Source organism: Diceros bicornis, chromosome 10 (assembly GCF_020826845.1).
Source record: "Diceros bicornis minor isolate mBicDic1 chromosome 10, mDicBic1.mat.cur, whole genome shotgun sequence".
NCBI classification, from domain to species: domain Eukaryota; kingdom Metazoa; phylum Chordata; class Mammalia; order Perissodactyla; family Rhinocerotidae; genus Diceros; species Diceros bicornis.
Window position 1 is genome coordinate 20,056,521 of NC_080749.1, and position 25,276 is coordinate 20,081,796.

At 44.0% G+C, this 25,276-nt stretch overlaps 1 protein-coding gene across 4 annotated transcripts in view; it reads left to right on the forward strand.

Annotated features, from left to right (window-relative positions):
* Positions 1-25,276, forward strand: part of MGAT5 (alpha-1,6-mannosylglycoprotein 6-beta-N-acetylglucosaminyltransferase) — a 324,721-nt gene that overhangs the window by 222,347 nt on the left and 77,098 nt on the right. For all 4 annotated transcript variants that reach the window (XM_058548850.1, XM_058548848.1, XM_058548849.1 and 1 more), the window contains one exon: positions 12,507-12,640. In XM_058548850.1, coding sequence (XP_058404833.1) covers positions 12,507-12,640 — 134 coding nt within the window. The remainder of the gene's footprint in view (positions 1-12,506; positions 12,641-25,276) is intronic.

A 25,276-nucleotide genomic window follows, 5' to 3' on the forward strand; every position in this document is an offset into this window, starting at 1 on the left:
TGCACAAGGCCATTTATGGTGGCACTATTTGTAATAGGAAAAGACTGGAAATAACCCTAATGTTCATAATAGGGGATTGAGTGAATAACATGGTCCATTGACAGAGTAAAGTACTGTGTAACTGTAAAGGGATGAGGAAGGTCTCCACTGTTCTGGAGGGAGATGTCTGGGATACTGTAAGTGATAAAAACCAAGGTGCAGGGCAGTGTGCAGAGATACTCCTTTCTACATGAGAAGAGTAGGGAGGAGGAATGTGTATATATGTTGGTGTTATGAATTGGCTTGTGTTTTCAAAGAAGCAATGGAAGAATAAATAACAAGTTGATAAAAATGATTAGCACTGGAGGAGGGGGGCATGCAGAGACAGAGAGAGAAAGCAGATGTCTCTTAATCTTACTTAACCTTACTTTGACTTTGGAACCATGTAAATGTTTTACATAATTTAAAAAGAAAAATCTAAAAGAAAAAAGTGTTAACTAATAATTGAAAACAGATTGAAAAAAATGAAACAAACAAACCTAGTGATATATTAGGTTGGTGTTAATCTCTCACACAGAAAATAATTTTTTCCAAGTGACTTTAGAATACAATCTTTGGACCATACATTCATAGTGGGAAATATTTATATTGTTGTTTGAAACTATTACAGGTATGCTCTAGGAACCAAGATTTTCAATATACAAGAAGCAGGGAGTACTTAAAGAATTTATATAGACTGAATAACCTTCAACTTGAATAGGAAATCTCAATAGGAACTTATTTTTTTCTCTTTAAAATAGAAATGTTTCATAGCTCTATACTTTGAGAAGGATCTAAAGTAAAGACAATCCAGTAGCAATGAGTATCCTTATTACTCAGTTTGAGATTCCCTAAATGCCTTTCCCACTAAAGGGAACCTCCTCCTAGGGTTAACAGCTCGTTCCAGGTCTAGGGCAGGAAGCGTTCAAGATGGGACATCTTGTCCTGCCAGAAAGCAAGGAAGCTAAGAAAGACCACTGGGGTGAGTCAGAAGGACACAAGAGCCAAAGATGGGGTAATTTGAGCATTAAAAACAATAATGGCTGCAGTGGATTGAAATCAAACCAATGACAAATAATCCATGAGTCCAGAATGATACTCCAAATGAGAAAAACCCACAAAATCAATTGGTCACCTTTGCAAGTTGCTAGGACACCACTTCGTTACTCTGAAAAATAAAGGGAAAGAGACCAGCTTTGATCCTGCCTCTCTAGGACAATTGTATTTGAAGATAATCAAATAGTTGATGAGAGAAAGTTGTTAATCATGGAGAAATTACAGCTAATAGATGCAAAAGGAATGAAGAATTAGAAAATCAGCATTTTAAAACTAATGAGACAATGGAGCAAGGCAGGAATCATCAATGGTTGCTAAATTCATCAAGTAACAAGTTGATAGAATACTTCCTCATGGATGAGGCTGTCCTGAATGGAAGTAATAGGGGAATGAAGCAATTTGAGACCTTTATCATATTGAGATGTTCAGCTGGAGAATTTGCAGCAGAAAACAGTGACTCCTGCCTGCACCTTGCATTCCAGAGCCTGCCCACAGAGAACTTGGGTGCATCCTGAGAGAGGGTCCCTTCCTTCCTGCATGACAAAGGAGTAGGGTCCAGTCCAGCCCTGTTGTTCCCACAGAATCTTTCATTTCCTCCCCATTTGGATCAACATGGCTGTTCTAGTGGTCTGAAAGGGAAGACCATTCCTTTGAGTATAAGCTGAAAATGTCAAAATTTTATTTATTCCTTATTAATTTTTAACCAATGAGACAAATCTACTAGTGCTTAATATATGGGCTGATGATAATCATATAAGTGATGTATAAATATGCACATGTATTGCAGGTGTCCTTAGATTGTTTTCTACTGATGAGGTGCACAATGAAAAGTTCAGAGACCACAGAAATACAGTGTTGTACTTGTAGAATCAAATCTTCAAGTCCAGCTTTCCTATTATGAGATTTAGCAGTGTTCTGGCACCTGTAGAGTGCAGAGAGAACATGGGGGAGGCCAGTCAGAAAGGGCCCAGCAGAAGAATAAAGAAAGAGAAAAATGCACCATTGGTGAAGCATCTTTAGGAGCAGTGAAATGAGATACAGTGATGCTTCGCTTAATGACAAAGATGTGTTCTGAGAAATGCATCATTAGGCAGATTCGTTGTGCAAACGTCACAGAGTGTACTTACGCAACTTAGATGGTATAGCCTACTACACACCGAGGCTTTATGGTACTGATCTTATGGGATGTGCGTCGTATATGCAGTCCCATTGACCGAAACGGTTATGCAGTGCGTGGCTGTACTCCTGACCAGAGCGCGTTTGTTCTAGAATGATATTCAGAGTACTACACTGCTCACCTTAAGGCTGCTTCTATTTCTCCTCTAACTCATTTCCTCACTGAGTTGGTGGAGTTTCTACAGGTTGAAAAACCTAGTGTGTCTTGATTGTTTTGCCCCAATTCTCAGAGTTTCACTGGAACATCCTCTCCGTGTATTCTGTTTGCAGTTGGGCATTTTGTATGTGTCAGCATAGACTATTCCTGAAACCTTCCTAAGCAGCTTCTATAGGGACCAAGTGGTCAGACACCACTAAGCCCTTTTGATTAGATCTGTTGAGTGATGGTTTTTTCCAGGAAGCTGAGAAGTCTGGTTTTTCCTCCCTCAAGGCAGGGACCTGGTTCCTGCTTTCACCTCTTGTCCACACTGTGGCATGGCCTCTGAGTAGGCACTAAGGCCTTCCTCCTGACACCAGAGCCACCTCTTGAAAGCTCAGCCTGGACCAAGCTATTCCGCCTTAAAGACCATGGTGCCTTCCCTTTGCCCACAGAGTCAGGTCCAAAGTCCATAGCAAAATATTCAAGACCCTGGGCTCTCTGGCCTCGAGCCGCCCTTGCCCTTCTCTCCCCCAACCACATCCCTCCCCAGGTCCTGGCGCAACCTCACCAGACAGCCTGCTGGCCTCTGCCACCCAGATTCCTCGCCACTCTTGCCTCCTTCAAATACCCCTCATAGCAAAATTTGATTTTTTTCTTGAAGACTCTATTCGAGTCCCTCCATCTTTCCAATCAAACTAAAACAAAACATAACCCTATTACAAAAACAGGGAGAGCCTCCCCTCACTGAAAAAGGCTCCCATACCCTAACATAAGCGTTATTATCTTTTTCATCAGTACGTTTTTACATAGTTGTAACAAACATACTAAAATTGTGTATCTCCTTTTTTTTTTCCCACCTAATATATCATAATTTTTTTCAAGGTTCTACTTTTAAAACCATAGTTTCCAAGCCTGTTTTATAGTCCATCAAGTGGCTAGCTCCTAATTTGTATTTATTTTGGGATACTTTTGTTATTTCTTGTTGAGAATTGTTGCTTTTTCTGGCCTTGGCTTGACCCTACATTTAGGCATTATTTCAGTGGCGGCCTTTAGTCTGCTGTGCATACTGCTTGTTCTAAACTCCTGAAGGCAATCTCTTATTTTTCTCAGTCCCAAACAAGGTGTGTTATACCTTAGTAAACAAATGAAAGAAATCTGCCCACAGATAAATAAAACAGAGAAGACATTTGCCTATACCATTTACGAGAGAAACTAAAACCCTGAAGTTGATGGCTTGTACCTTGAGTTATCCTGTATTTGAATAGTTCTAGTTATCTGCATGACACCCTCTTTCACATTTGGCTTCTGTAAAAACATCAGCAGTGGTAAAACATCTGTATCTAATTGAACGTTTTTCCTCTTTTTCTCTGGAAACTGTGGCTGAAAGTAGCAATAGTGGAGATTATCAGATTCCTCATCCCTGGTTTCAGGCAAGTTTCATCTCAGACTTATATTTATATCCTGTAGTTGAAAAGTTTCAGTAACGTTTAGTAGTCTGCTTAACAACCTTACTATTCATATCCCTATCATAGGACATTTCCTGTTCTCCAGGCAAAGCCTGTTTGTAATGGTTTATTTTTATTTAATTAATAATTTTTTGAGTACCTGCCACATTTCAGCTGTCGTTCACAATATGAAGACACCAAAGAATTTACCTTCTGGGTGCTCACATTCTGTAGTTCTTGTCGAGGCTGGGGAATAGTCAGTGTTTCTTGGTATGTGTGGAAATTTGGGGCAGAAAAGACAGGGAGCTGTAATGGAGTTGAATGAAGAACAGATGGGAGATTCTGAAGTAGAGCTGCACGGGTCTCTCAGGCGTCCTGTTGTGCTGTGTAGGGAAGCCTCTGTTGGTTAATGGATGTCTGTTTAGTTGTAGTGTAGAGGGGAGAGACAAAGGGAACAGCTCACTCTGCCATGATGCTGACGTCACTCCTCCAGATTGGGATTCTGGAGGTGTCAGTTTAGAGCCTGCCCACTTCATCTCTAACCCCTTCCCTTTTTTTATACTGTCTGGCCCCTGCTGGCCTCTCTGATGTTGTCTTGCCTCCACTTGGCTTTTAGGTGTCTGCCAGGGTGTCAAGTGCTCTGTGACATCCAGCCCATTGCATGTGCTGTTTCTTTGTCTGGAAGCCCCTGTCCCTCACTCCTCCCCCCCACCCCTGTGTACACCCTGCTCATCCTTCAGGGAGATGTCATGTCCTCCAGAAAGCCTTCCTTTCCTGAGCCAGACGCTCCTGCTCTGAGGCTCTCACAGCACCTATGTTCCAGCCTGAATCCCACGGTGTGAGCCCCACCAGCATGATCACTGCTGAGTCCTGAATACCTGAAGTGGTAACATCATTGGTGATAAATATCTGTTGAATTAATTAATAAAGAACAAACAGACCCAGTTTTCCCCAACTACAAAATGGAGTTAATTTAAACATAAGTCAGATCATGACACTCCCACACTCACAATGCATGGCATCTCACTGTAGGGAAGGATGAGTCATCCCAGTGGCCTCAAGCTCCGGTGTGGTCTGGCTCCACTTCCCTTCTGGCCTCATCTCTTACTACAGGTCTTCTTGCTCACTGCTCTCTAGCCTCCTTGCTGTTTCTTGGATGGACCAGGCATGCTCCCACCCCAGGACCTTTGCATTAGTTGTTCCATCTTCTGGAACATTCTTTCCTTAGACTTTCATATTACCTCCTTTAGGTCTTTAACTCCCATGTCACTTTAGTGAGACTAACTCTGACACCCTCCCTCCCTTTTTAAATGCAACTCCTTTCTCCCCTAACTTCCTACACCCCTTCCCTGCTTTATTTTCCTTCTTAACTGTATTACCACTCAGCATTTATGCTTCACTTACTTTTGTTGATTTTCTGTTTTCCTACTGTGGAATCTGAGGCATATACTACTAGACGTTTTGTCTGTTTTGTTCATCGCTGAAACTCACACCTGAAGAATGCCTGGCACAGAGTAGGCATGCAGAAAATATTTATTGATTGAATTAAATTGAACAGTAAAGCCTGTTCTGTTTTTTCTCCATGCAGCAATGTAGGGAAGGGTAAGAAGGGTGGTACAAATTTAAGATGACAGAAGCTTCTTGGGACCAGTGGCCTCATGTTGCTCTCTTTTGTCATCCCACAGAACTTATTCACGTGGTTGGGCTTTCACGAGTTCTTCAAATCATACTGATTGTCGTTGTCATTGACATTCTAACTCTGAGTTTCTCCCGGGATCTGGGGCTCATGGGCTTGTTTATTTGCATGATCAGGTTGGAATAGTAGCTTGTAGACCAAAAGTTTTGCCTGAACAAAACAAGAATTTTAGAAAACGAGCCAGTTCCCTTTCATGCCAGTAAATGACAAACTTGTTGGCTTCAGCTAAGGATCAGTTGCTTCCATGTATGATTTTATTTTTAAGGCCTGACAAGGAGAGGAGCTGTTTGTGATTCAAACTGCCTTTTTGGCCTTTAACTTGGATCAGGAGGACTCTCGCCTTTTACTTCTGTGCAGACCAGTGAGTAATAGGATCAGCCTTGCAGTTTCTTCAGTCTGGGTCTCAGCCTTCAGGAGTGATGTTCTTCTAAGGAGTCCATTCTCTTCTAAATTGCTTTTTGACACTTGAGAAATTTACTCTGGTGTGCCTTCTGTCAGCAGTTCAGGCCCTCATCTTTTCAACTCAACTGTACATAATAGTTTCCCTAGCCTGCATCCCAGGCTTTTCTGTCTCTCGAAGAGGTTAGTATCACTACCATTTGAAAAAAATCAGTTTTGGTAAAATTCAAAGCATGACATCACTATCTATGTACAGTTTTTAAAACCAACTTTATTTTTCAGTAAAGTTGTTTCTACCACGTCAGGTTCATCATCATCGGAATCAGCATCAGCATTGTGAATACCACGAATGACAGCAGCCTATATTCTTCCTATCTTCTTATGAAATTTTTCAAATATACAAGAAAAATGAAAGAAATGTACAATAGAAACCTACAGCCTAGACTCTGCAGTTAGTAGTTTGCTTTATTTGTTCTATGACATATCAGTCCTGATGTCTATCTTCTCTCTATCAATCCATCTTCTTTCTTGAGATGCGTAAAAGAACACTTAACCTTTAGATGTTTCAACGTTAATTAGAGTTCAATATTGGTTACCAAACCAATTGTGTTTATTTCTTTTTTATGTATGACATTGAATTATTTTATTTGTTTACTTATTTACCGCCTGTCTCTTCAGCTGAATGGTAGGTCAGTGAGGGGAGCTTCATTTGTGCTTATCTTGTTCCCTTGTATGTCTTGAACTTCTCAGTTGTTGCCTGGCTCATAGTAAGTGCTCAATGTGCTGAATGTTGAATGAATGAATGATATTTAGAAGCCTGTGATGTTAGAATTTTAAAAGTGTGTCACTGATTTGTTTGCCTTCTCCCCAACATCTACTTTGTGACCTAGATAAAAAGATATGTTAATTTGTTAATTCAGTAAATATTTATTGAACACCTATAATACACCAGGCCTGAGCTATGTTCAAGGATGGAATAGTGAGCTGTCTTGGCTAATGATGAATCTTAAGAAGAATGGGCTTTGATTTTGGAGCTTGTGTGCAAAGAGCATGATGCTGGAGATAGTTTAGGCATGGGCTCTGCTGTTTGTAATGTAGATCTACCTACAGAGTCCATCACACTAGTTAATTACACATTCATCGTTGACTTAATAGTGCATTCAACAAATATTTACTCAAATTCTACTATGCTCTGGGCTCTGGGAAGTAAGAGCTACATAAATCATGACTTAGTCCTCAAGGAGCATATAGTCCATCAGGGGAGACAGTAGTATGTAATCAGAGCTCTAATTCTTCATGGTCTAAGAGGAGGGGTACTTGCTTCCAGTTTTAGGGAGTTATGGAATCCCTCAACTTGGAGGTGATAGGAGCTGAGACTTACAGGGAGGAGGAAGCAATAGACATGCCAGACGTATGCCAGCATGAGATAAGGTGAAAAAATGTGGCACTGAAAAACCCCAAATAGGTCAGCATGGAGCAGAGGTATCAGTGGGAGGGTGACCTGAGATGAAGCTGGAATGGTAGGGAAGCTGGGCTCTGCTTCATCCTGGAGGAGGTGAAGGTTTTCAGCAGGAAACTGCCATAGTCATATATTTGTTTCAAAGAATACCTTGTCAAGCAACGCAGAGCATGGATTGGAATTAGGGAGCAGAGAGAAAGGGAGGAAGGAGCAAGGCTGGTGGTTTGGAGACTACTTAGAAATCCACTGCAGAGTTTACAAGGGTGCGATGATATACAACATTTGTTGATTTGGGTAGTCGAGAATTGGAAGCATCCTAAATGTCTTGTGGTAGGGTGTGTTAGGCAGGATTTCTGTCATATGGACTTAGTCACAAGGGTTTGTTGGCTCTTGTCACTGGGAATTGTTGAAACCAGCTTTAGGCAGAGCTGGATTCAGGGCTTGGAGGACATCTTCACTCTCTCCATATCTCAGCTTTGCATGTCTCTGGATTGGCATCATTTTCAGGGCAGGCTGTCCTCACGTGGGCACATAGATGACATCTGCAGCTCTAGACTTCCAGCTTGCCAGCTTAGTGACTGTAGCAGAAAGATATTGACTTCAAAAGTAGCTCTGACTAGTCCTGGAGCAACTGTGATTGGTGGGATTTGGATCATAAACCCATTTTTCAGCTGAGCCTTGGTCAGGTAGAGTCCTCTGGGTTATGTGCCCATCCTTGGAGGTGTGGGGAGAGAGGAGGAGTCAAGGAGTCAGGATTAGCACCAATCCAACCACCTGAATGGAACAGAATTGCATGGCCTGGGGGAAGTGTGGTTAGTTCCATAAAGCGATGCTGGCAGACCAGAGCCATGGGGCATCCCAGCTGATAGAATGAGTTCAGGCACTGAAGTATGGTACTGCTTTAACAAGTAGTGATGAGCTGTGATTATTAACCCAGAAAGATACTTGTGGCACATTGTGTAAGTGAAAAAAGTTTGCAAAAGAGTAGGTATAGTAGGATCCAATTTTGGTTTGAGGACAAAAAAGATTCATAAGTCTTAAAAAAAAAAAAAGCCCACTAATAGTGGTTATTTCTAGGTGGTAAGATGATGGGTGACATCTTTCTTTCCTTATATCTTTCTTTGTTGTCTGAAAAAGGTTTTACACAGAGATATATTTCTATTATAATCAGGAAAACCAATAAAACCATTTCTATTTAGGGAAAAGAAAAGCTTATTATGGCAGAAGTCTCGACAAGAATTGATGAGGCCAGACTAAGGAAGGTGAAGAGGAGGGAAGGAGTTGATGGGTTTTGAGAAGCTGACATTCCCAGGACTTGCTGATTGGCTGGCTATGAGGGCTGAGGGAGGATCCCAGGCTGGCTCTGGGGTTTCTGCCCTTGGTGACTGAACCAGGTGGTCTGAGGGTACCCAACACTGTCAGGCCAGCTGTGGTTAAAGGCTACCAGACAACCTGTTAAAATGAATATGTGCACTTCTTAGAGATGTTTAGGACTTGGTGATAGAAAAAACAGATCTCAGAGATTCACGCAATTGAAAGAAGGGTACATTTGACTTAAAAATTTTGAATTATATTTCAAAAGAGGCCATTATTACTGCTTGGTAGCTATAGTATATACCTCATTTATTAAGTAGTTGGTAAGTTCTGTGAGGGCAGAAACTCATCTTTATGCTGAGTTCAATATCTAGCATATAACCTGGACTGTAGAAAGAGTGCTCTAGAATGTTTGTCCTTGAATGACTTATTCAGGCTAAACTAACAGTAGTTCTTAAAATAGTCATCACTGTAACCTGCTCAGGAAACTCATCACATTGATTTGTAATCATTTGGAAATAGGTGCTTCCAAAGTGCTTAAAATAATGCTTTTCTTAATAAAATGTTTGTCTTAAATTATTTTAAGACCATTGCTAATGTTTAGCAAATCCTCTCCAGTCTGTAGCATATAAAAAAAATCAGCATGGTTCCAAATACATATAGCATAAGTTGCTCAAGAAACTGAAGTAATACTATATATATATTTTTCCTAGGTCTTTCATGTGTATTTTGGTCTAGCTTATAACATTATTTTCCTCTGGAGCGTGTTTAGCACTATAGTTCACAGGGCCCAGAAAATAAAATATTTGGACTATGAGACTGTGTGTTAGCGTGCTTTAAGGCGCTTGGGCTCTGGAACAGCTGGTCTGGCTCTGAATCCCAACATTGTCGTTTTCTAGCGTGTAGACTTGGGTAGTTTAAGTTTCTCTCTCTCTCTTTTCTCATCTGTGCAAACATGCTATTAGGTTGTCATGAAGATAAAATAAAGTAGTCACTATGAAGCACTTAGAACTCAGCACATAGGCAGAAGTCAAACATCAGCCATTTTTTAAAATCACATTTGTTTATCTCCTGGGACGGAGCGATTTCCAAAAGTACAGGATTTCCTGTGTCTCATTTATAATGGGATTTCTTTGATTTACCTTGAAATGTAAATAACTTCTCTTTGAAACCCTCCCAACACAGCTAAAGTCTATGTTCCCATCATAAGGCAGAACAAAAGAGAAAGCTTGGTCTGAGATTGGATCTCCACCAAAAGGTCATTTCAGATAGCATCAGCTTTGCTTGCGGCTTTTGGGTTATTATAAGCAACGTTAGGAACGCGTGTGTTCGGACCAGGGTGCTCCATGAGGATGTCACCAGGCAGGCACACCCAGCTGCTGGCCAGCTCCTTGGAATCGATCCACACTGGGCCTTTGGTTACTTCCCAGTCTCCTGCTGGGTGGGTCACAGCGGAGCAACCCCTCATGTTGCAGACGCTCAGTGGCCTGTGACAGGTTCAGCGTTACCTGGGAAGAAATACGGAGGATCTGGTAGGTGTTCGTGAAATGTGGTGGTGCTGTTTCTAAGCACAACCGTCATTTTTCCTTAAGTCTCATCTAAGGTCCTTCAGCTGTACTTGCAGGTTGTCGATCCCCAAGTTAACATCTCCAGATGAGAGAGAGGAGTTGAAATGAAGTGTTTGGCTGGGAACGTAGAGGGGAGCTTGTATGTGAAATTCGTTCTTCATACAATGTCAGAGTTGATTTAGTACCAAATTATATTCAGCAGAAGCCCGCCACTTCCCACAAGTTTTTTGAAGAGATAACTTACTTTCCCTCCTTCTCACTGTTCAAACTATAATCAAGGGGAATCTCTGACACAAATATATATACATACATGAGTTTATTTTGTTTTGGGTTTGATGATCATTTTATTTTTGACTACATCTGAGTATATTATTACATGAAATAAGACCTATTGTTTTAGATGCTAGATTATTTCATTTTTTTTAAAAAGTGCCCACATAGGGACTAGATAACTGAATTGCAGAGGTAATTGTCAAAGCATGGAGCTTTAGTCACCACATAAATTTTCTGAAGATTAAAAACATGATCTCGTAGTTTAAAGTGGCAGATTCTATTTCAAAATTTTTACAGTTAACCAAAAGTTTTACAAAGAAGTACTTTAAACTGCCTTATTGACATTTCGAATGCACACAGGCTGTCTTCCCCTCCCCCACAGTCCTTCAAATCCCCTCCCCACCAACTTGTCAAAAAGGAAAAAAAAGCAACCATTGCCTCTGGTTGGCAGTAGAATTTATTCAGTAATTTACTTTCCAGCTAACTGCAGCCATTGCCATTGCCTCTGGGCACTTGTTCAAAAATGCAGAAATGAAATAACAGATTGGCCAGGCCGAGCACAACTCCCCAGTTGCAACCCTGTTATCTCTTCGTTCTGTCACCCACATTAGGCAGAAGCCTGCGAGACCGGATGGTGATCACGCAGTATTTATGCAGCTCATTCATCTCCACAGTTCACAGCTCCCTGCTGTGTTACCTTGTTCATCTCTGTGCACAGTGTATGAGAGCGGGCCCGGGGCTTCAGATCCCTAGGCCTTTGCAGCAGACCCACCCCCTGCCCATCTTAAGGGCCTTCTGGGCCAGCTTCCTGCCTGGGAAAGGGCTCCTGAGTCCGGGGAAAACCAGAACAAGACAAAGGAACCGACTTTGTGTTGAACACCCTGTGAATTACTATGGTTGAAGCCACAGTGTGTGGATTTCACTGAATATCGAGTATCTTTCAATTCAAGTTATTTATAGCTGTTCTATTCAGGTCAGAGTCAAGCGGAGAGGTTGCTTCATTTAATATTGTGGGGCCTCTGCAGGGTCATCTCCTGAAAAACAGATTTCTCTGGACAGAATGAATGTATTAGAGAACAGGGTCTCTGTTTCATCAAGACAATTGTTTTTTATTTTTTGATTGTTGCCTTCCAGTGAAATTCCTTTTAAAATTAGAGGCACAAGTGACAAATGTTTGAGGAGAGTGTGGGACTGCTTTCCCCCTTGGTCAGGTGTTAAAATAGAGAAATTTTAGAACTGAAATGATGAGAGAGATCCAGAGGAAAATGCTTTTTCTCTTCCAGAAAAGTTTCTTCTGTGGACTAGATACTGTTCCTTGTGGTGGTTGCCTTTTTGGGGTGGTTTGCATCCCAGTGAGCTTCACCTTTTTTTCTGTCTTCCTCCTGTCCCTTCAGTGTAGCCCATAATTACATCTTTCCTTAGTGAGTAATTCTCAGAGGATGTGCAAGGTTGGGGTGATGTTGCTTGGTTTTGCCCCCAAATCCCCTTTTACCCAACTGGGTGGTAAACACAGCAGGAGTCAGGTCAGATTGTGTGGGGCCTGCCCGGACAGCGGCCCCTGCCCCTGCTGAGAACTGTTGACTCAGCCCTGTTCCCTACAAATTTCTGGCCATTAGCTGGTAAAACCTAGATGAGGGCATTTCTGTCGGGAGACAGTAACCTTGTGCTGCGGTAACAGGAAGGAGGAGACAGCACAGCTGAATGCTTCTTTAGGCAGATGTATTTTCCACCACAGAGAGCGAGACTTGGTTCAGGGTAATCCATCCTGGAATTATTCTCCTGTGAAGGTTTTGCTGGGGATATGTGGGAGCAGGCAGTCCCTGGCCCCTCCCAGGTAAGAAAGAACCGGGTAAAATGAAAACATTTAATTATGTGTGAGATGGCTTGTATTAAATTTGTAATTACTGTTGTTGCCTCTCGCTGATTAAATTCTCACTGCCCTGTGCTTTGCTTTCCACATCAGCTCACACCCCAGACAACAGCTTTCTGGGCTTTGTGGTGGAGCAGCACCTGAACTCCAGCGACATCCACCACATTAACGAAATCAAAAGGCAGAACCAGTCCCTTGTATATGGCAAAGTGGATAGCTTCTGGAAGGTGAGTCAGTCTGTGTGTGTGTGTGTCTCTCTCTCTCTGAAAAGAAGCTTGTTGGGTAATTTAATTTAACTTTGATCCAGGGAGTAACTAGCCAACTGCCCAGGGCTTAATGGGATCTGCTTAGAAGTAAACAAGAATATGCAAGGATTTGGTTGCTCAGCATTTGGGTATCTAATAAAGGCTGTACTTGCTCATCCATATGATGGCTGCATGGCAAAGCCCTTCACTCTTTGCATGGGGAGTGACACGTTACAGCTTCTTTCACATCCTGTACTTGCTTCTGAAAGCTGGAGCCCACAGGGGCTGGATATCTTTCTGGAGCAAGGCATTGCACAGAGAGACCCTTTACCAAGTGACTCTTTGCCTCTGCCTTCTCGAAGATGGTGTGTAAGGTAGGTAGCTCCCTTTGCCTGGGGGGGTGCGGTGGCCTTCCTGTCCTCTTGGCTGTGGTCAGCGCGCAGTGGTCAGCACGTAACTGGGAAAGGGGCATACCTGCCAGGGCTGACCGTGAGCAGTTTGCTCAGGGAGATCTCAGACCAAACAACGTTCTTGGCACAGCCTGAGCCGGATCTTCCAAAATCATTGGGCTTTTGGATCCTAAAGATCCCTTCGGCGCTCCTGGATAATTTGCAGAGTACATCCAGGGAGGGTACAACAGAAGAGGAACCGGACTGGAATCTGACCTGTTGACATGACATGCAAATCTTTTTACATGGGAAGTCTGCCTTAGTATGCATATGTCATCAATTTTTGAGGACATGTTTGTATAAGATGGAATGGTCTCCAGGACTTCAAAACATATCTCTTGCTAGACATAAAAGTTAATCTCTTCGGGCCGGCCCCGTGGCTTAGTGGTTAAGTGCGCGCGCTCCGCTACTGGTGACCCGGGTTCGGATCCTGGACGCACCGACGCACCGCTTCTCCGGCCATGCTGAGGCCGCGTCCCACATGCAGCAACTAGAAGGATGTGCAACTATGACATACAACTATCCACTGGGGCTTTGGGGGAAAAAAAAGGAGGAGGATTGGCAATAGACGTTAGCTCAGGGCCGGTCTTCCTCAGCAAAAAGAGGAGGATTAGCATGGATGTTAGCTCAGGACTGATCTTCCTCACAAAAAAATAAATAAAATAAAAAAAAAAAAGTTAATCTCTTTCCGGGCGGCTAGCCCGGTGGCATAGTGGTTAAGTTCGTGCTCTCCACTTCGGCGGCCTGGGATTCTCAGGTTCGGATCCCAGGCGTGGACTCACACACCACTCATCAAGCCATGCTGTGGCAGGCATCCCACATACAAAAATTAGGGCAAGATTGGCACAGATGTTAGCTCAGGGACAATCTTCCTCACCAAAAAGAAAAAACGTTAATCACTTTCCAGAATGATCAGGAACTGTGGTCTCATGTTATTATGTCTCCCTTATTGAGGAAGTTAGAAATCCGAGCACCGAGGGAGCACAGGTGACGTACAGGATGAAGAGTTCTCTGCTCTTGGTTTTCTGACCCCATGTTCAGAGAAGGAAAAGCAGTGCTGCCCCCTCTTCAGTTCTGAAATGCTGCCTATGCTGAAGGAACAATTAAATGGACCTATTTCCAGGGAAGTTGATTTAATTCTAGATAACTGTCTTTGCTATAAACAGCTAGAATTTTGTCTTAGTTTAGTACAGTGGTTGTCAACTGGGCACAGTTTCACCCCCCAGGGGACATTCGGCAATGTCTAGAGACAATTTTGGTTGTCATGACTGAGGGGACAGGTACCACTGACCTCTCGTGTGTAGAGGTCAGGGATGCTGCTAAACATCCAACAGTGCAAAGGACAGCCCCACAACGAAGAGTTATCTGGCACAAGATATCAGTAGTGCCGAGGTTGAGAAACCTGGGCTGGTAAATAAAGATTTATTTTCTACCCATGTTATTCCACATTTTCTCTTCTCAAGTAAAATAAAATCAGTTGAGATTGTAAATGGTCATTTAAGATGCTCTCATGAATTTATGCATCTTTGCTTCCTGTCTATCAAAATCTGCTTTATGTTAACAGAGCATTTTCCAGCTGACTTTCAGCCGAACTTGGGTTAAAAAGGACACATTGGGTGTTGTCATTCTCAGCTCAGCTGTGAAATGCATGGATCATGGCACTGGTCTTAGGAAGACGCAGGCTCTTTAAAAAAAGGCGTAATTCCCTTTTCCCCTCTGCACCTGCTCAAATAAAATAGTTTGCATGTCGATGTGGACTTGACCTTGAAATTGTATCACTCCTGTTTTGGAACCAAGTGTAGCTTTCTCCTAGGTGTCTGTGGCACCTTTTTCAGTTTCTCTAAAAAAACAAAACAATAAATTGGTTCTGAAAGCTTTTTGGTCACCTTTTTTTGGGTGAAATAATACTGACACTAAAAGGATAATTTCCTTGATGCCAGTCAATCCCAAAAGCGTTAACTGTGTTGGCCCAAGTGATTTGGAGTGTAATTGGGAAACTCCGCAGATGACCCAGCCTTCCTCTTCCAGGGCATTGCCCAAGTGTTACAGTAGGCTGAGTGGCAACGTGTCTGCATGAGTCTTTGTCTGAATACCAAAAATCTGGGGTGTTATTTCAATTTTATTACAGCACTATTACCGAGTATTCTTTGATGAGAAAGGTCCAAAAAGGTGAAAAATATTGTAAAGTTGTCACATAAATTCAGGACATCGTCTCAAACTTTTGAACATAGCACAGTATGTGAGAGTTGAGTTTCTTTTTCCAAACCGTCCCCATCCCATAGTATCTAGTGAATGTGCACAGAAAACAGATGGGCCTGAAGTGCGATGTTAGTGCATCTGCGTTCGGAAGTTGCATTCAACACCCACCTTAGCCAGCAGGAACTTTTGTAAGTTGTTTTTCCCATCCCTTGCCCCGTTCTCTCCCCCCACCCAACCTCCTTTGTCTCAGAGTCTCTAGGAAGGGGAGTGACACTGTCAGTCCTGGGAGCTTTAGGATTGCAGTGGGGGCATGTGGGCAGACACAGGTTTGGACCAGATGATCTGGGAGGTCTGCCTTCACCCTCGGATTGTAGGACTCACTGAAATTCTGAAGATATCTGCTGTGCTACTCCACCACCCTCCACCCCTTTTGAGGGACTCTCCCCACCTGCTGGGGCACTTGCAGGGGGAATGCTACCACATGACCCCTCCACCCTTGGCTGATTGGCCCAGGGAGTTGTCCTCTGACCCAAGGCCATCCAGCTGATTGGTGGTTGGCAACTGTGATTCTGGCTCAGAAAGCCAAGCTGGATCAATGAGATTCTTCACTTCGCTTTGGAAGACAGAGGGACAGTGACAGTGAGCCTTAGGGACAGAAATTAAAAGGGTATGTCCAGAATTGTGATGAGGCCAAAGCAGAAGCCTTCCAGGAGTCTAACGATGGGGAAGCAGGACCGATCTGGAAAGGGAGAGGGCGCTGTGGAGAGGATGATGGAGCAGAACTGCAGGGAGGAGAGGCGCCACCGTGAGAGATGTGGGTGCTTTGGAGGGGCCGGGTAGGAAGACAGAAACAACCCATGCAACCTGGGGAGAAAGAAAAAGTAGCTGCTGGAGTTCCTGGAAGCTTTCTTTTTCCAGATCATATATCGTGTTATCACTCTCAATTCCCCTGCAGTATCTTGAGTGGTTTCTGTTCCTTATATTCATATCAAGGATATCTACTAAAATATATGGGTCTTCCCTGCATTCCAAATGCCTAGCAAGAAACACAGTCTGTTAAATATAGACGCTAAAGGGGAACAGGCTACCTCCTCAACTCCACCCGCTGGCCCGCAATTCACAGCTGAGGTACGCTGTGGTCTTGTCCTGATATAGTACATGGTGGAGGAGTGGGTGTGAGGGAGGTGGGGACCTTGCTGTCTGACTCCAGAATCCCGAAGACACCAGTTTAGGAAGCATCTCTGCCCAAGACCTTTAGCCTCAAATGAGACTGCTTACAGCCTGATCCAAGTACAAAACTCTTTCTTAGCTCAAGAACCCACAGTTCTACATTCTTGAGTTCTACCTCTGGGGCATTGGCTCCATCTAACACATGTGCCTAGAAGAAGAAAAGACTGTCCAGTGTGGCCGATTTCAATGTCCTTCAACATTTTGTTACCTAAAGTCATCAGGGAATGAAAAATTAGTCAATTTTGTGAAAATAAGAGATTTTTGAAAATTGTGCAAATTAAAATTAATTGAAGTCTTGCTTAACTATGTTATTTATTTCCATGTTTCTTTAAAAATACTGTCCTGAGCGTGACTGACTCTTCTGTTGATGGTGCAGGGTCAGATTTTACATATTCATGATCCCACCTTGATGTTGTTGTTATGTACTGATACACATTTACTGCTGAGGTCTGTGTCCTGAAGGCCTTGCTTTCAGTACCTCAGGGGAATAGCTGTAGCCTCTGAACTACAAGCTGAGGTTCAGACTTGAGCCTACAAGTCAACAGCTTGTGGGGTAATTAACTGTTTTGAGCCTTGGGATTCCTGGCCTGTGAAATAGGAGCAGTAGCAACTACCACATAGAGCAGGGCTTCTCAGCCTTAATAGTGCGTGCCAATCGCCTGGGACTTGTTAAAATGCTAATTCTGATTCAGACCTTCTGGGGTTGGGCTGAGACCCTGCGGTTTTGCAAGCACCCAGGTGATGCTGATGAGCTGTTGATACAAGCATGCTTTGAGTAGTAAGGCCTTGGATGTTTGGGATTGTGGAGAGCGCTTGGCACTGAGTAGCTGACCAATCAGTGAATAATTACTTTTTTTCTTTACTTTTGCCTTCCTGCTACTTTTGTCAGACTGCCAGCCTTCATGTCACTCTGTACATGTTAGTGTCTGATTCCTTTGTATGTGTCTGTACATGTACATAACAGAGTATTCTACTAGACATTCTACTCAGTGTTTGATTCCAGTCACCTCCCAGTCTCACTTTCCGCTAAGCCCATTTGCCAGCCTTGCTACTTCTAGTCTCTGGTGCCTGGCCCCTTAAAATGGGGTAAAGCTGGGGTAAGCAGTGGGCTCTGAGAGGAGGTGAAGAGGCACGCTGTGTCTTCCTCATCGTCTGCTGACCTGGTTTGTACAGTTGGGAGCTACTGGGCAGTATGGTGTACTGGTCGAGAACACAGAATCAGAGCCAGATAGCTGGATTCCAGTCCTGCCTCTGCCTCCAGCTGCCTGATCTTGGGCAAGTTGTTTAACTTCATTTGACTTCATTTTTCATGGGGGTGATCATAGGGTTTCTGTAGGAATAAATGAGTTCATATATGTAAAGTATTTGTAAGAGAGCCTAACTTGCTGCTTTTACTAATATGATTATTGGGGCCAGATAGGGAACACAGTGAGAACTGATGGGGGTGTGAGAAGGAGGAGTAGAGCCTGTGAGGACCTGGCAAATACAAGCCTGCCCAAAGATATTCAGATTCCAATTTTCAGGGGTTGGCAAACTGTGGCCGATGGGCCAAACCTCTTTTTGTAAATAAGGTTTTAATGGAACACAGCCACACCTGTTCGTTATCTATGACTGCTTTTACACTGAAATGGCAGAGTTATATAGTTGTGACAGTTTGCTGTGTAAGACCAGCAAAGCCTAAAATATTTATCATCTGGCCCCTTACAGAAAACGTTTGCCTACCCCGAGCCACACCATGTCCCAAGTAAACCAGGTCTCTCTTGGAGGACACATTTGGCCAACAGTCCCTGGGATGGATCTCGTCAGAAGTCTTTTTAGCTTGCTTAGGGGTTTTTGATTATGTTCTGTATAATTGACGCTGATGGATAAGCAATCCATGGAAAAAAGCGTGACTTAACTAAAATCTCTGTTGCTCTAAAGACAGAGCCCCAGGCTCTGAGCCTGGCGTCTCTTAGTAGGCCTTCAGCAAAGGCTACCGCTTATTCAATAACTAACACATCGGTACTAAAAGAGGACCTTATATCGGTGCAATGTTTACACTCCTCGGAGCCTTTCGCAGCCATCATTTAAGCAGGTGCAAGTGATTCCTTCTGAGGAAGTGAGGGCAGCTATTATCCTCCATCACTATCCTGGTTTATAGAAGAGGAACAGGCTCAAGGAGATGGAGTGCCTTGGCCAAGGTCCTTTAGCACATGACGTGGCAAATACAGAACCAGGATCAGATCTCTGACCTCCGCGTTTGGGGACTTGCCTCCCTGCTGCCACTTGCCTGAGGAGCTGGTCCTCTGCCCCATCCTGGAGTGGAGTCGATGTTGAGAGCTGGATTCAGAAGCTGGGCAGCAAGATCTACAGGAGTGACTTACATGTGCAGCAGGAGCCCTGGGCAAATGTTAGCGTAACAGGTAAAACATTGCTCCTGGCTGCTCGCCACACAAATGGGGAAGTCAGCAACAGCCTTGCAGCCAGTTCTTCAAAGAGTAAAAACATCTTATTTGAGCACTTCATGTTGTTTCTGGCCCCAGACCCCAAGGGCCTGGCTTGCTCCGGCTCCAGCCTGCCTGGCAGCATCCAAAGTCAACCAGTCTCAACTGAAACTGGAAAGCTCCTTTTTTATCTAGACATCAGAGACTGTGGTTTTAAAGCATCCCCTAAAATGACACGCAGTCCCATACCCCCGGGCCTAAGAAGTCGGGCAGCAGGCCTTCCAGAAATGTGATGCAACCTTTCCCTTCTTTCCATCCCGAACTTCCTGCCCTTCTTAATCCATTCTCCACACAGCAGCAGCCAGAGCGATCTTTTTAAAAATGTAAATTGGATTTTGTTACTCCTTGTCTCAAAACCCTCCAATGGCTTCATTTTAAACTTACAGCCCATTACATTTATGGTGAAATCCAGTCTCGGCCGGGTGGTTAGCAAGGCTCTCTGCGAACAAGCCACATCTGCTCTGCACCCACCACTCTCCCTCACTCCCCAGGCTCTGGCTGCATGGGGTCCCATACACCACCCCCTCCACCCGGGGTAGCTCAGCCTCTGTAATGGCTGCTTCCCTGCCTGGTTCACCCCTGGTCACCCTGTCCCACACCCGTGCCCTCAACCAGTTGTCAGCCCTCCCCATCTCTATCACAGCATCTTCTTCCTTCCCTTTATGTAATTTTAATCATTTTGTGCTCATGTATGTATCTTTTTCTGTGAGTCTCTCCTTAATTGCTAGTCTGTAAGCTCTTGGAGGATAGACGTCGTTATTGATTTTGCTTTACCCAACATGGTGCCTGGCACAGAGTAGGTGTTCAGTAAGTACTGGATGAATGCATCAGTCTTTTGGTTTTTTGTAATACCGATTTATGTGGGATACAACCCGGAAGGCTTTTTGCTCTGGGTGTCGCCCTGTGCTCTCTGGTCTGAGGGAGACTGGAAGAAGAGATCTGAAGGAAAAGGAGTGGAGCTATACCTGTTCAAATTCTGCAGACCACATAAAGGTTTCAAGAGGTTTTCAAAGCCCCTGGTGAGATTAGCAGTGAGATGGCTTGGGAAGAGAAGGCTGCACAGGGAGGCCGGGAGCCTGTCTCTGGGCCAGCTATACTGTCCTCTGTGGGATTTTGGGCAGGCATCCCCAGCCTCAGTTTCCTCATTTGTATGAATGAAGATAAAGGTGTGAATTATTGATATACCCAACAACATGGCAGACCTGAAGATAATTATGCTGAGTGGAAGAACCAAACATAAAGAGTCCATACTGTATGATTCTGTGTACAAAAAACTCAAGAAAGTGCAAACTGATCCATAGCGACAGAAGACAGATGGGTGGTTGCCTGGAAAGGGGCAAGAAAGAGAGGTTGGTATGTTTGCTGTCTTGATTGTGGTGATTGTTGTTATGTGCTGTCAAGTCAGCTCCAACTCCTGGTGACCCTATGAATGAGTGGTGTCCACAATGTCCTGTCCTCAACAGCCCTACTCATCTCCCTTAGACTCCTGCCTATGGCTTCCTTTATGGAGTCATCCCTCTCATATTTGGTCTTCCTCTTTTCCTGCTGCCGTCTACTTTTCCCAGCATTATTGTCCTTTCCAAAGAATCCTGCCTTCTCATGATATGCCCAAAGTGTGGTGATAGGTTCATGGTCTATCCATATGTCAACACTTATAAAATTATATACTTTAAATATGTGAAGTTTATTGTGTGCCAATTATATCTCAATAAAGCTGTTAAAGATAAATTAAATCAAAGTTGGCAAACAGTGGCCTGTGGGCCAAATCCCACCTATGGCCTGCAAGCTAAAAATGTTTTTTACATTTTGAGAGTCGTAAAAAACCCATAAAAACAAAAGAGTATGTGACAGAGACCTTATGTGTTCCCACAAAGTCTAAAATATTTGCTGTCTGGCCCTTTACAGAAGTTTGCTAACCCCTGTATGAGATCAGGAATTACACACCTGTGTTCTTTGGAGCGCTGAGGACCAGCTACAGTGGGAAGTCATGGGGCGGCCACACAGGATGGGCCCACCTACCACAGCTCTAATTTATCTGTGCCATAGGTTTGGATTTCCATTAAGATTTCACTGGGAAAAGGGCTCAACTGCTTTAAACAACCAAAATAAATCTTGAAAGTCTCTAGACTAGGTGACCTCTGAGTCTGAGATAGAATCCCCTTCTGAAAACCATGTAATTATCTAGCTCACTAATTTGGTTGACTTGGGCCTAGTTTAAATTAATACAAAATTGGAAATGGGAGTAGTCTGGAGAAATGCCATATTATTTCATAATAGGAATTAACTGCTCGTAGTATATTGTTTTAATGAACTGCCAAAGACCTTTGTAATTAAAGAATGTACTGAAATCCTTGAAAAGAACACATTTTTGTAAGTAGGTTAACCTTATCATCCTGTTTGTTCTTTAATCTACTTGGCCAACTGTTTCTTCCCAGATAACGTAGAGATAAACCAGATAAATTTAAACATACCCTTAAGTCAAATTGGCGTAAATTTTGAAATAATGAAATTGGAATCAATTTTGTTGAATTTGCTGGAAAATGTAATGTGATCACAGCTCTTGGTTCTGGTTCCAACCAGAAGAGCATTCAGAAGCCTTCCTGTATCTCCTCCTTTATTCCCCTCTGGGAGCGGTCAATCAGGAAAGACCTTGTCATGGTCCCTTAGAGACCACACTTGCCAGAGGCAGGAAGCAGATTGCTTTTCCTCGGGAGGAGTTGGTCTGTGTACCAGTGGAGATGTGAGCCCCTCCAGGGCAGCCACTCACTGAGCCTCAGTCACCTGTGCCTGTTTTTTTTGGTCTGGTTCAGTGCCTAGCTCACAATAAAGTGCCGTCACATCACAGAGCCTTGTTCTCAAATTCAAGTGCAAGCTTTGTGGGGGGAAAGGAACAGAGAAGAGAAACCAAATGCAAAGAGAAACATCAGAAATGAATCATTGGCTTTTAAGATTCCAAGGGCTACAGTCCAGGAGACTTAAGAATTTTTCAAAAATAGTGTTGGCTGCGTGCTGACTATAACCTAACCCTGTTTAGCATCCACTGTAAGCCCATCAGTGTGTGTTGGCGAATGTGTGCAGGAATGACCCCTGAAGTTGGAGCTCAGAGAACCCTTGGGCAGCCTTTTTCCCTGTGTCATCCTAGTGGTCTGTTCCCTGTTTCAGCAAGCTTTCTGCTATCATCTTAAACCCACTGACATTTCCTTGTCGATTGGCAGAGAGCATATTCTCCTTGTTTTACTTCTCTCTAAGCCCGGAAATGCTGATTGGAGACAGTCTGGAGCAGTTGGAGGAGCCCTGGGTGGGAAAGCAGACGCCCAGATTCTAATTTCAGCTCCACCACTCACTGGCTGCTTGTCCTTGGAATTCATTTGCCCTCCGGGTCTCCCTTTCCTCCTCTGTAAAATGAGGCAGAGGACTGGATGTTCTTTTGTTTTGGTCCCCAGAGTTCCGTGATTCTATAATCTAAACTCCTCCTTGGCCTTCTCCAGTTCTTTCAACAGCAGGGGCACAAAGAAGATAACCTACAGGACAACTTTATGGGCCATCAGAAATAGGGCAGAGAGATGATAATTAGGCCAGGCCAGGCACAGAGTCCATAAAACCAACTGCCCGAGAAAAAGATGGGGTCGCTGTGACTTAGCACCCATGTGTGTAAAAGAGATTTAAGGGTTTCGTTGACAGTAAGTAAGCTCATGTGAGTCAACAGTGTAGGGAGCTGCCAAGAATTGATAATGGACCTTCAGTTGAGGCATAAGATACAGAATGAAGGACTGGTGGTTCCCATCCATTTGAGAGCACTGAGTGCGCTCCAGTTCCTGCTAATGCTCAGGGTGTGTTGGTGGTCTTCCTTCCTCTGCACTTGATGAGCCCACCTGGAGACTTGGAGTGCTAAGAGCATGGACTGGAGCATGGAGCCAGATTGTTGGGGTTGCCTCCTGGCTCTACACTGACTAGCTGTGTGATTGTAGGCAAGTGCTTTAGGCTCTCTGGGCCTCTGTTCTCTCGTCTGTAAAAGGAGTGGTCAGAATACCACCTACTTTAGTGTTCTTAGGAAGATCGCATGAGTTAATAAGTATAAAGCTATTCAAACTATGCCTGGTATTCATTAATTTCTACGTTAGATTTTGCTGTTATTAATATTATCCAGGCAAATTAGAGCCTTTTGATTGGAAGGAGTGAAAAGTGGAGAGATTCAGAGTCATGCTTTATGAAGACTGGTTGAAGAAACCAGCATGTCTGGCCAGGAAAAGAAGGCTTGATTGAGGCTGTGGGGGTGGGCGAGGACTCTGAATGGGTGGCAAACAAATGAGGAATCAGATTTGTCCTAGATGACCCACAAAACGACAGAAAATAGGCTGCTAGTGATCTTGCTGAGCTTTCAAGGAATATCAGAGGAAGCATAATTCAACCGTCAGCACTGTCCAAAGATGAGGCCAGCTACCTGGGAAGCCATTAACCCCCCGTCGCTGTTGGCTGAAGGGACATTGGCAGGGCTTCGTGAGAGGTGTCACTGATGCCAGGGGGATATTGGATGGCTTGAGTGGGAGGGGCACTGCCAACCCAGAGAGTCTGTGTTTGTAGGTTGCGGGTGGGAAGGGGCAAGAGGTAGGGAGACAGGAGGGTACTCTCTAAGGAGGAAGAGCTTATCCACAGGCCAGTGGTATCAAGAAAACGCATTGTCCAGTGGACTGTTCTCAATGCAAAGCTTTATGCCTAAAGCAACAAATGCAGCCTTGGACCCCACAGATCGATCTAACTCACAGATGTTTTTGTTTAGCCAGCACAATATTTTTTAAATTGGGAAATTTGCCATTTGGTAAGGTTCTTCTGAAAAGCCGGAATTCCCAGCTTCTCTTGAAAATGTAGATGGTGTGGCAGATTGGACACTCATTCCTCACATACCAAAGATTGGCTGGGGCTGAGTAGTAGCTGCCCCCATGTATGGGTTAGGGGTTGTTCCAGGGATGACAGTCCTTCTGGGGCCTTCTCTACCCTCTCTGACCTGTTCGGCCCCAGGAGGTATTTGTGTTTGTGACCTTGCACTAGGGAAGCCAGGAATAAGCCACCATTTTTGGCTAGTCCTTTTAGGGAGGGTGAAGTTACAGAAGGAACTTTGAATGGAATAATGAATTCCATGTTTCATCCAGGCCAAGTCATCCTTTGAATGGCCTTTTTGGAAGTTTGTCAAGTTTTGAGGCCTGAGAGTGGGTGGAGAGGAAGACCAAGGCCCGTTTTTCAGCATGCAGCTCCAGCAGGAACCCCAGGGTCTTGAAGTCTGTATGTTAGACTTCAAGTTTTTTCTTCTTGTCAGAGCCCAGCCACTAAGCACTTTCCAGTTGACAGCCCAGCCCTGATGTGGACTGCCAGGGCTGTTTCTGCCTGGTTAGCTTGTGGTTGAGACTAAGTTTGGTAGATGGAAAGAATGCATGGCAGTCGACCCTGTATCTGGGACTTGGAGCCTTTTGGCTTACTGCTCTTGTGTAATGTAATCAAGTCTTCAGACTTCTTCCCACCTGGGAGTGAAAACCTTCCCTTAGAACCCAACTGATGGAGCCTATCATGGCTCTGGTTTCAAGCAGTCACTCTGTTGTGGGTCCATGCAGAAATGTGACGTGGTCCTTTGGAGTGGCATTGACTTCTGGGGTTTTTGCTGAAATGATTTCCAGCCTGTCTTTCAAGGAAAGGCAGGAAAGCTTAAGTTGGTTCTTAGAATCCAGGTCACTGTTAAACAAACTTGTCTGATTGTAAGTTCCACCTGGGAACTTGTTAACCATCCAGATTCTAGGCCCCCCCACCAGCCTCCTCTATTCAGACTCTCCAGGGACGGGACTTGGCTGTATGTATGTTCAACAAGTGCTCCAGCTGATTCTTTTTGTTTGGGAAACACTGTACGAGGTAGTCACCAGTTTTCCTAGATCAGAGAAGCCTTAATTGCGTCCTTTCTGTGCATGGTGTATGGCTGCCATGTAGCCAACAACCACCCTATGCTGTAGAAGACACTTACGCCCTTGTTTTAGCAGCTTGCATCCCGTGCTCTAGGCCTTTGCTTCCCGGTGCATCTCACCTGCCCAGTGGCCTGTCCCCCAAGGACCTGCGCTCTTTTTTCCACAGTGATAGCACATTGCCTAATTAATCCACGTGAGGGTGCAATCAGCTGATACAGGTTCCAGTGAAGTCTCTTTTGAGAATGCTTGCCTTTTAACCCAGTAATCCAAATATCAATTTGTATGAATTGTAGAGATTACAAAGCGTTTCCA